The sequence below is a fragment of the Palaemon carinicauda genome, chromosome 28, assembly GCF_036898095.1.
Source record: "Palaemon carinicauda isolate YSFRI2023 chromosome 28, ASM3689809v2, whole genome shotgun sequence".
NCBI lineage: Eukaryota > Metazoa > Arthropoda > Malacostraca > Decapoda > Palaemonidae > Palaemon > Palaemon carinicauda.
The window spans coordinates 51,844,676-51,857,311 of record NC_090752.1 but is presented as its reverse complement, the minus strand read 5'-3'; the positions used below and the strand labels follow the sequence as shown (position 1 = coordinate 51,857,311).

General features: G+C 33.7%; 2 protein-coding genes across 2 annotated transcripts in view; both read left to right on the top strand.

The window, feature by feature from the left end:
- Positions 1-3,535, top strand: part of LOC137621809 (uncharacterized) — a 4,095-nt gene extending 560 nt beyond the window's left edge. The window contains exons 2-3 of the mRNA XM_068352316.1: positions 102-279; positions 3,316-3,535. Of these exons, the coding sequence (XP_068208417.1) occupies positions 102-279; positions 3,316-3,535 (398 nt within the window). The remainder of the gene's footprint in view (positions 1-101; positions 280-3,315) is intronic.
- A 4,859-nt stretch (positions 3,536-8,394) lies between these two features.
- On the top strand, positions 8,395-11,403 carry LOC137622030 (uncharacterized). Its single transcript, XM_068352512.1, has 3 exons — positions 8,395-8,446; positions 9,686-9,878; positions 11,184-11,403. Exons 1-3 carry the CDS (start codon positions 8,395-8,397, stop codon positions 11,401-11,403), a joined length of 465 nt encoding a protein of 154 aa, XP_068208613.1.
- The last annotated feature ends 1,233 nt before the right edge of the window (positions 11,404-12,636 follow it).

Genomic DNA, 12,636 nt, shown 5'->3' with positions numbered 1-12,636 from the left:
ATTTCAATAATGATAACAATTTTAATGATTTTAATCATTTTAATAATTTCAATAATAACAATAATAATGATTTGATTATTTTCAACCATTCTTCTCTCCAGGACGAGGCGTCGAAGATGGCCGGCTGGTGGCCGCTTACTCGACTCGAACCGTGCTCACCCTAACTACAATCACTTCGGAGCACCCCCTCACCTGTGTCGTGAATCCAGGCATAGCTAACTGTGGGAAGAGACGATTTCGACGTTACAGGATCAGTATTCGCGGTGACTTCGACGAAAAGTAAGTATTGGTTATTAGTATGAGTTTTTTTTTTTTTTTTTTTTTTTTTTTTTTTTTTTTTTTTTTTTTTTTTTTTTTTTAAATAACGTTCAGATAGGATGAACTGACACTTGGAAGAACAGGATTGATAGATATGGGGTAAGGTAGAGCATTCTCTCTCTCTCTCTCTCTCTCTCTCTCTCTCTCTCTCTCTCTCTCTCTCTCTCTCTCTCTCTCTCTCTCTCTCATTCAAGGAGAAAGTGTATCATTTGTTGCAAAATCTCTCTCTCTCTCTCTCTCTCTCTCTCTCTCTCTCTCTCTCTCTCTCTCGATAATGCAGCGACTATTTAATGTGCTGCCAGCTCATCTAAGAAACATATCAGGACTGAGCGTAGATGTGTTCAAGAATAAGCTCGATAAATACCTAATATGCATCCCAGACCATCTAAGACTGGAAGATGCAAAATACACCGGAAGATGCATTAGCAACTCTCTGGTGGATATACGAGGTGCCTCACACTGAGGGACCTGGGGGAACCCAAACATAGAATAAGGAAGAATAAGGCTCTCTCTCTCTCTCTCTGTTCTGTTTATCAATTACGGTTTATTTCTTTTAAATTGGAGATCGGCTTCAATCAATCTATCCATCCATGTATATTTCTTTCTATTATTCTATTTATCTACACATCTGTCTGTCTACATATCTATCTATCTATCTATCTACTACCTATATATCTATTTAGCCCTCCATTTATTTATGTATATCACAGATCTTGTTATAAGAATGCCTTTACTTATGCCCTTATATTTTCCATGGAGGAAGATACGTTACACCTTCCCCATTATTATTACTAGCCAATCTACTACCCTAGCTGGAAAAGCAGGATGCTATAAGTCCGAGGGCTTCAACAGGAAAAATAGCCCCCCGAGGAAAGAAAATAAGAAAACAGATAGTGTACCTGAGTGTACCCTTAAACAAGAGAACTCTACCTCAAGACAGTGGAAGACCATAGTACAGAGGCTATGACACTACCCAAGACTAGAGAACAATGGTTTGATTTTGGAGTATCCTTCTCTTTGAAGAGCTGCTTACCATACAGAGCAGTAGATATTCCTTTGAGTGAAGAAGAATTTGGGTGTAATCTTAGTGTTGTGAGGGAAGGGGAGAATGTGCAAAGAATAGACCAGACTATTCGTTGTATGTGTAGGCAAAGGAAAAATTAGCAGTAACCAGAGAGAATGATCCAATATAGTATTATCTGCTTCTGTGTTCTATTCTAGTAAAGTACCTAATTCGAAAAAATAAATAGATTTATTAACATTATTGTTGTTGTATAATTATAGCACTTTTGTATAATGTTTATCCCCTATAAACATATTTGTAGTTTGGTTTGTATGTGCGTCTCTACCTGCCTTTTTTCCTATTTATTTAGAAAATTCCTTCATATCATATTCTTAGAGAGATAAAACTGGGGTAATACCTAGCCTTGGCGGAGGTTTGCTTTTGTTCAATTACTGTATCAACTTCTCCCTCTGATAAACGCTTCAAAAAAAATTGAAGTTCTTCTTCTTTGTCTACATCTACAGTTTTACCCACTTCTATGTGGGATCGATGTTTCTGGTCAGCTTTCTCCATCTACCTCTAATTATTTCTGAATTTATTTTGAGTGTTTCTTATGTCTTTAAATCTCGCATTTGTTCATCCTCATACTCAATAAAAAGATAAAATAGATATATCGTTACATTGTTACTCGTATCACCCGTTTACCTCACTATTCCTGCTAATGTACAAGCCATTCATTTTCTTCCACTTCCTTCCTCCAGCATCTATGCATTAAAATTCTTTACCATTATTTCTGATGTCACAAAAGTAGTGCATGAATTATTGTTTCGCATTAGCCCATATGTGATCTGAAGAATTGCCTCAACTGTAACAATGCAATAAAAAACATCAAATGTCATTAGGTGATGATGATGATTATGATGATGATGATGATGATGTCATCAGGTGATTGACCCAGCAATATAAATATATAAAATATTTGACAAGTCTATTTCATTTTTGGGATATGGTATTCTTATGCCTCGTAAAAATGTCAATTTATATCAAAAGAAAAAATAATATGCTAAGAAGGATAGTGAGCAATAGCAAAGTTTATTCACTGAGTTATTACTCGTTTGATACACTATTATACTAAAGAGATTGTTTATCGTTATTCATTCCCTCTTATCTTTATAACTGATATCTGTTTATTTATACTTAATATTGATTATTTTTTTCTCAACTAGTTATTGTGTTTATTAATACTTAATAATGATTTTTTTTCAACTAGTTATTGTGTTTATTTATACTTAATATTAATTTTTTTCAACTAGTTATTATTTATTTATACTTAATATTAATTACTTTTTATTTTCAACTAGTTATTGTGTTTATTAATACTTAATATTGTTTTTTTTTCAACTAGTTATTGTGTTTATTTATACTTAATATTAATTTTTTTCAACTAGTTATTATTTATTTATACTTAATGTTAATTACTTTTTATTTTCAACTAGTTATTGTGTTTATTGATACTTAATATTGTTTTTTTTTTTCAACTAGTTATTGTGTTTATTTATACTTAATGTTGGTTATTTCTTACTTTCAACAAGTTATTGTGTTTATTTATATTTAGTATTGAATATTTATTTTTTTTCATTTTCAACTAGCTATTGTGTTTATTTATACTTAATATTGATTATTTTTTATTTTCTACTAGTTATTGTTTATCATCCCTTTTGGTCTTTCATATCAATTTCAATATATTTTTCGTATATTTCATGGTCTTATTCAATTCTTTGGTCTTCTATATCAATTTTAATATATTCTTTGTTTATTCCATGGAGTCTTATTCAATTCTTAGTATATCAATTTCAATACTTTTCGTTTAATTCATTAATTCTTAATCACTTCTATCCAATAGATCTTTGAAGAATAAAAGCCCTTTTAGAATAAGAAATTATTCCCTTTCTTCTAATATTATCACTCATGTCACCTTTCCTCATCTCCCGCAGGCTAGCAGGACTCGAGAGCTCCTTGGACGAGGAGGACCTCGAGATAGACGAAAAGTCGCCCTCCTCCTCAACCCGCGATGGTCGAATAGCCTTGACGGTTTGGACGACCTCGTCCTCGACCTTTACTATAACTTCGACCTCGGTCAATACCTCCACTACATTCTCGCTCTCCTATTACTGCACCGTGGCAGGGGCCAGTTTCCCCCCTGCTTGTGGATAAAATGGAAACCCCCCCCCCCCAATACCCCCAGAAAACAGGGCTTCACCCCCCCCACCCCCCCCCCCCCTTCGAAGACAGCTATCATGCTATCCTTTTATTGTTATTCCTCTTCGGTTTTTATATGGTTTTTAAAGACCTGATTCAAAACATATTGGAACAATTTTTTAGATTCCGGATTTTTCTGCGTAGAGATTTTAGTTACGCAGAATATAATATTTTATATATATATATATATATATATATATATATATATATATATACTATACATGTATATATATATGTATGTGTGTATATACTGTATATATATATGTATATGTGTGTATATACTGTATATATATATATATATATATATATATATATATATATATATATATATATATATATATGTATATATATATATATATATATATATATATATATATATATATATATATATATATATGGGAGAGAGAGAAAAAAAAACCCTGATATATACAATGATATTAGATAAGTAAGCATGAATATATATTCATCTTGTAAGGAGTCATAATTGTAAATATACACTATTGTAAAGATGAGTTTGAAATTTTCATTTTCTGGTAACATCTAAACCGGATTTGCTAGTAACTAGGAAATGAGGAATATGTAATCTAAGAGATACATAAAGAAATGTACCTCCGGATGAGTTGTGTTCTGTCATATGTATGTCCAAATGTTCATACAGCCTCCACGTCATTGAACAACAACACAACAACAATATATATATATATATATATATATATATATATATATATATGTGTGTGTGTGTGTGTGTGTGTGTGTGTATATGTATATATGTATATATATATATATATATATATATATATAGATAGATAGATAGATAGATAGATTATTTATATATACATACATAATATATATATATATATATATATATATATATATATATATGTATACATATTTGAATATACAGTATATATATATATATATATATATATATATATATATATATATATATATACATAGGTATATATATATACATATATATACTGTATATTTATAATATATATATATATATATATATATATATATATATATATATATATATATATATATACAACAATAACAAATGCAGTCGTTTATTATCCGCTTTAGGACGAAGGCTTCAATCATGTCCTTATTCATGTCTGGAGTTTAACTATTTACATCACCAAGCTGGCCACTGAGGATAGTTGATGGTGGTAGACTTTAGCCAGATCGCTTATAGCAAACCAACCTATTATGGGTGTCCTGACTAGTACAGCTTTGCTGATCATGGCAATACACAAACGATTTCACAACGTTAAGGTATACCCACTCAGAAAACAATCAAATGCAGTTGGTAAGCAACCTCTGTTAGAAGGCATAGGCCTATATCATTTTCAAACTTTAGGTAAAATTTATATACGAATTAGTATGAAGTTTGTGAGTTGGATTTGCATACACATCCTAATATTAGTGCACCCGACCTTCAAAAATGACTTCTGAATATTTAGATAGATATGGACACACTCGTATACACACACACACAGATTCAACCATTCTCACTCCCTCCCTCTTTCCTAACTTCAAGCCCCTGGTTTGACAGTAAAAGGTTTGAAGATCGCCAATGAATGGTATTGGCAAGGCACAGTGACATTGCCCTATCAAGCAGGACAATGCCCTAGAGACTGACCATGTATACATATGATCAGTCCAAGCCCACTATCCACCTAAGCTAGGGACAAAGGAGGTCCAGGCAATGGCTGCTGATGACTCAGCAAATAACCCTATAGGCTCCCCTAAACGCCCCATCCATAGCTCACAAGGATGATGAGATTGCAGTGACCAAAGAAACTAACGAGCTTAAGCAGGAATCGAACCCCAGTCTGGCGTTCACCAGTCAGTGACGTTACCACATAAACCACTAATGTGGATTCAGATTGTACCACTCGGGGTACCCCTCTCACCAGGGTATGACTACTTTCTCTTCCTCCTGAGCGTGACAGGAAATATATATGTATATATATATATATATATATATATATATATATATATATATATATATATATATATATATATATTTACACATTTAAATATAGTCAGACACTTGTTCAATATATAAAAGAGATGACCAATGACATCGTCCCATATGCGTGGCATCACAGTTACTACGACCACATATCATGTGGCTGGGTCAAAATATGTGGAATCACGAATGTTGACTACATACCTGATTTGAATTAAATCAGACTAGCGGTTGCAAAGCTATACGGGTCTTTACAAAATCGAAATCTGGATTCAGGGTTAAATTTAGATGGATACCAAAGTCTAATTTGCACACAAGTGGAAAACGTATTAGCCCATTTTATCTTTTAGCACATGTAGATGATACTTGCAAAATATAAAGATTTTTTTAGTATGCAGAATTAGTAACAGTATCAACTGCAGAACATAGGCCTCAGACATATCTTGGTCATACATAGGGTTTGGCCATTTTCATTACCACGCTTGCCACTGCAGATTGGTAGTGGTGGGGGACTTTGGTCTGATCGTGCACAGCAAACCAACCTAGTATGGGTGGCTGTGACAAGTACAGCTTTGTTGATCATAGCGATACGCAAGCCCTTTCACCATGTTAAGGTATCCCCACTCAGAGAGGGATATATATATATATATATATATATATATATATATATATATATATATATATATATATATATATATATATATATATGTATATATATATATAATTGTGTGAATGTTTATATATATATATATATATATATATATATATATATATATATATATATATATATATATATATATATATATATATAATTGTGTGAAGGGGCTAGCGTTCGATCCCAGGTATGAGATAGAAATTTATTTCTATTTGAACACGATGTTGTGTTGATATTAATCCATATATATATATATATATATATATATATATATATATATATATATATATATATATATATATATATATATAAATATGTATATATACACATATCTAAATGTATATATATATATATATATATATATATATATATATATATATATATATATATATACACACATATATATATATATGTGTGTGTGTCTGTGTGTGTATGTATGTTTGTGGGATTAGACTGAACATTGGATTACCTACATTAACTTGCATAATCTCAATCGTATCCAAGTAGTTGAATTCTCTTCATAACATACAAGAGAATATCCCTTCACATTCATGTATCGTAAACCCGTTGAGTGTTCGTTGCTAAGATTAAGCTTCCCAAAAGCTAAGTTATTTACTTAATTGACTTATCTCTGCAGACTGGCTTAACTTTAACAGTGAACGAAGAACACAATGGAGGAACAACCAACGTGACTGACGGATCTGAAGAATCTGATGGCGATTCTCGGCGTCGTGAAAATCTTGGATTTTTTTTTTTTTTTTTTACTTTTATGGCACACAATAAAGACACATACCCCTTCTTCCCCCCACCCCTACTATGCCCTTCTTCCCTTCTTTTGCCATACCCAATGAGGAAAATTACCCTCCAGAGTATAAAAGACAGTGACACACCAGTGTAATTAACAGTTTTACTCTGAACGTGTAAGAAGCTGAAATCTTAGAAGGTGTCAAGTTTTGTTCATTTTTGCTGCCTTTACATATTTATTATTTTTTTCCATTTCTGTTTTGCTAAATTGTGTATTTTTTTTTCTGTTTGATTGAGCTCTCGCATTTCATTAGGATGTACCATTCCTATTAGTTTTAAATGTTCTAGATTTAGGTTTTTTTCTTGCCCGTGAGCGGGAAAGTTATTTTAAGGCACCATTATTCTATCTGTGTGTTCAAGGAAAGTTGTGATACAGAAGATTTTAATACTATTTTAAAGAGTTTTTTTTAAGGTTATAGTCGTATTAGAAGTCCAACTATATGGCAAAATGTTCTATGCTACCAGAGTTAGTTTAAGAGAGAATTGTAGTTAGTTATCAATATGATGGCCGATGAGTTATTATGATCTCTCTCTCTCTCTCTCTCTCTCTCTCTCTCTCTCTCTCTCTCTCTCTCTCTCTCTCTCTCTCTCTCTCTCTCTCTCTCATATAAAATTCGGTGTTACGATTATCGTAGTATAAGTGATATTTTCCTTCCACTTCCTTATAATAAAGGAAATAAAATCGAGATTTGTTGATACGTTTGACATGTTCTTTGATGCATCAGCCAACTTGAAATACTTGGCCATCTAGCAATTAATGTCCTAATAATGCCATACAATATCTAATGTCTCGTATTACGCAAAAATTATATCCAAATTTGAATATGTTAGGAAAACCAACTATTAATTCAAAGAATGTTCTGTTTCTCCTAATATGAAAGCATTGTTAATTGCTTTTATCATGTCAAATTAATGTTCGAAACTATGATCTCCTTTTGTAAACCAAATATTTTAATTTTTTATTATCCAAATATTGTGGCGTTAAAGGTAGATTACTCCCGGAGAATTTTGGTAAATCATTCGCAAAATATACAAATAAACTAAATCTTGAAGTAAGGTACTTGCGTTTCATTAAATTCTATGAAGTAAAAGATATTCAAATTGCTTGTTGCTCGGTTTTTGGCATGACTGCCCCGTTTAAACATTATCTAAGGTCAGTTACCATTTGGGAATCCTTTGGCTTCCAATTCTGTCGTATCCCGTCTTTGCTTCCATTAGAATTTATCCAAAACGTTTTAATTATGATTTCAACAGCTTTATTATTATTATTATTATTATTATTATTATTATTATTATTATTATTATTATTATTATTATTATGTTGTTGTTGTTGTTGCTGTTGTTGTTATTTTTTTCATTATTATTGTTACTTTCAGAATGAAGGTGTTGTGCAGTTTTCTCCTGTTGGTCCTACTGAAGCTTTCCCTTGGTGAGTAGGCCTACATCAGTTTTAGAGATTCATTAACTTATAATACAAATTTAATCAAACTATCCATTATGTTTAGCAAACCTTCAAGTCACGCTGATAAACATTTATTTAAGCAACGCATACAAACAACAAGGTAAATATCGTTACTAATATTTAAGGTTTCCCATATCAGAATTATAAAGAGAGAACAACTTATCAAAACATTAAATGGTTTGCCTTATTTCTTCTGTACTGGACCCCTCACACAAACCTGTTTAAAGGTTTAAAGGCCATACATATACATATAAATATGATCAGCACCCATGCTCCCTCTCCATCCAAACTAGGACCAGGGAGGGCAAGGTAATGGCTGCTGATGATTCAACAAGTAGACCTATAGGTTCCCCCAAACCCTTCATCCATAGCTCACAAGGATGGTGAGTTTGCAGCGACCAGAGGAAATAACGAGTTTGAGCTGGACTCGAACCCCAGTCTGGCGATCACCAGGCAGAGACGTTACTAATAAAGCTATAACAGAAATCGAAGCCTTCAATACTTTGCCATTGCTGTTCATTCCAGGGAAATGAGCTGTTTTAGTTACATTCGGGATTTACCGAAATCTAAGAGTGGCAAACATGTCCAAGCAAACTGTGAGAATGTTGGTGCTTCATCAAAGTATTATTCTACTCTTATCCATAAGAAAACCTGATGGCCATTTCCTGCCTATTTTCTTTGCTTTTGAAACCTGGCCTGGAAAGGGGTCTTGATCCTTCTGATTTTAGTTGTGTTCTGTGTCCAAAAGTCTGTTTATTTGGTATATTCTAACTCTTTTCAAAATCTTTTTTATTGATATCTTTCTTACGCTGATCTTTGAGCTCACAGATATAGATTTGCTTCTTCCTCATTGACAAGATTTAAGGGGAGTAATCATCACCCCCCTTCCCCCTTGCCCATCCCCCTAAACCGACTTTGCTATGCCTTGCCCACACTGTTGAAAATTTTCATTAAAAAAAACGGTAAAAGTCTGGCAAAATTTATTCCAGGATTTTTACCGTTTTAAAAACGGTTATATTGACGTAAAAGACTGATATTACGGTCACCAACCCGCAAAAGATAGTAACAAAGTAAGGTAAAATTACGGTCGCCTGTATTTTACTGAAATACGGTTGAGAACCGTATATTTTTACGGAGAATTTCCGATAGATATTACGGTTTGTTCTAACAGTGCACAGAAGAATATTTTTTTTTTTATACCCACAGCGAAAGAAGCTTCCAGGGATGCTGAGAAGGCTCGGTTCTTAGCGGCCTACTCCGCCAGAACCATCATCACGCTGACGACTCAGACCTCCATCATTCCTTACACCTGCGCAAACTTCTTCGGTTCCAAGAACTGTCAGAAGAGGAGATTCCGAAGGATGGAGGATGTTAGGATACAGCCCCGAAGCGATGTGAGGTAATGAGAGACAGAGAGAGAGAGAGAGAGAGAGAGAGAGAGAGAGAGAGAGAGAGAGAGAGAGAGAGAGAGAGCTACAAGGATTTGGGGTATCTCAAATATTTTTTAGTCCATCCGCGGAGACTCCATTTGCTCTTAGGTTGAGCGAATTAGTTTAAATGTTTAGAGAGCTTTTATGATGTTTTCTAAATTATTTTTGGATGAGAGAGAGAGAGAGAGAGAGAGAGAGAGAGAGAGAGAGAGAGAGAGAGAGAGAGAGAGAGAGATAAGGATTTTGGATGTCTAAGACTTTTTAGAACATCCGTGGAAACTCCATTTGCTCTTAGGTAGAGCGAATTAGTTGAAACGTTTAGAGAGCCTTTATGATCTTGTCTAACTTATTCTTGAATGAGAGAGAGAGAGAGAGAGAGAGAGAGAGAGAGAGAGAGAGAGAGAGAGAGAGAGAGAGAGAGAGAGAGAGAGAGTGTGTGTGTTTGTGTGTGTGTGTTACGAGGAGTTACAAGGATTTTGGATGTCTCAAAGACATTTTAGTCCATCCGGGGAGACTCCATTTGCTCTTGGGTAGAGGGAATTAATTTAAACGTTTAGAGAGCTTTTATGATCTTGTCTAACTTATTCTTGAACTCGTTTACCATGTTACTGTTCACTTCATCCGATGGAAGACTATTCCAAGTATTAGCTATTTTGTATGTAAAGAAATTACCACATTGAGTGGTGTTATATCTTTTCAAATCCAGCTTATATCCTTTACCTCTAGACTGATTTGTGCTAAGTGTGAAGAGGTTGTTGCAGTCTACAGTCGTTTTTCTTTAAGAGACAGAGAGAGAGAGAGAGAGAGAGAGAGAGAGAGAGACTTCGGATAAGATTGCAAGTCACCATAGTCTTAGAAATCTCGGATTAATCTAATTATACTATATTAATAAATATGTTATGTCCGTATAGCAGTAGAAAAATAAGGAAGAACAAAGATCTTGAAATTGAATAGGTCAAACTTCAAACGTTCTGACATGATTTATGATTTATTTGAATCAACAGTTAGGAAACAATTTTATACGGATAGTTATAAGTTTCGATTGCAGTGTTTTCAGTTTATTATAAAATAAATTTCCTCTGGGATATATATTTTCTTATTTCTTCGTTAACATCAAGTTCCACCGGTCTGTAACTTGTAGTAGCCTATACCATACCAATTCAGATAGGTTATGAAATCATTATTATTTCGATCACTTTTCTTTTTTAAAAGTCTTTTTCATCGTTCTTACAACAACAACAAAATTCAGTCCATTGTATATTCGTTGTTAACAGCACCAGCTTAGACAGCGGAATGTTGGAGGAACCGGAAGCTGACATCCAAAATGGCGGAATCTTAGACGGCACCCAACGGAAAGGATTAGCCCTTACCATCTGGTCTACGACATCTTCAACCTTTACCGTCACATCTACCTCCACAAACACGTCGACGACATTCTCTCTGTCGTTTTACTGTACCATCGTCAGCGCTGCTTTTCCACCATCTTGTGGCTAAAGACTCGTTCGATTTTTTTCAAGACTGCGATGATACGGAATTGAATTATGACTTGGACCTTCGACTGATGAAGTATATTCAGCAAAATATCATCTTATTTCCAGATGAATTACATAACTGCTTTTATATTTCACATGAGAGCGAATTCGAATTTAGCTTTTTATTAAAACATGATATGTGTTATTAAGAGATTGCAAAGGATAGAAATAAAAGCGACAGATCAACGAGTAAAAAAGGCAAATGCATCAGGTTCCAATAATATATTTTCAAAATATTTTTAAAGCAGTATCCTCATATACTTTCTTTTGCATATCTCTGTATATCAGATGTCTGTATATTCTATATATATATATATATATATATATATATATATATATATATATATATATATATATATATATATATATATATATATATATCATCCATCTGTTGTAAATATATTTCCGCTATCGGTCAAATATGTACTTGCATTGTATTTATTGAAATGAAAAAAGGCATGATCAGAAAAATGGATATTCACCATCTTATAATTTTCCTTTCATTATTTCTCTCACTTTTGAAAACTCTGACCATCCGGAAACTATCATGATAATCCTGATTTCCTTTCCTCACTGGCATATTTTCCCCGATGGAGCCCTTGGGCTTAAAGCATCCTGCTTTTCCAACTGGGGTTGTTGCTTAGATAATAATAATAATAATAATAATAATAATAATAATAATAATAATAATAATAATGAGAAAGTTGGAGAACATTCATACAAAATACAACCAGTTAAGTGGGGAGAGAATGAGGAGCTCTTGGGAGGGACCTGTTAGGGGGAGAAGATCAAGATAGGGCAGAGAATTAGATGGTGAGATAAGTTGAAGGATGATAGGGAGAGAAGAGGTTTGGTGGAAGAGGATGCCCTTGATTGAAGGTATTGGAGAGGACGCGCCAGGCAACCGACCCCTTAATGTAAGGATAACGATGGGGATGAAGAAGAAGATGGCGAGATAAGGTGAAGGGATAGGGAGAGAAGAGTTTTGATGGAAGAAGATGCCTTTGATAAAAGGCATTGTAGAGAGCGCATCAGGCAACCAACCCCTTAATGTAGGGATAACAGTGGCGAAGAAGAAAAATAAGATGGTGAGATAAGTTGAAGGATAATAGGGAGAGAAGAGGTTTGGTGGAAGAGGATACCTTTGATTGAAGGCATTGGAGAGGACGTATCAGGCAACCAACCCCTTAATGTA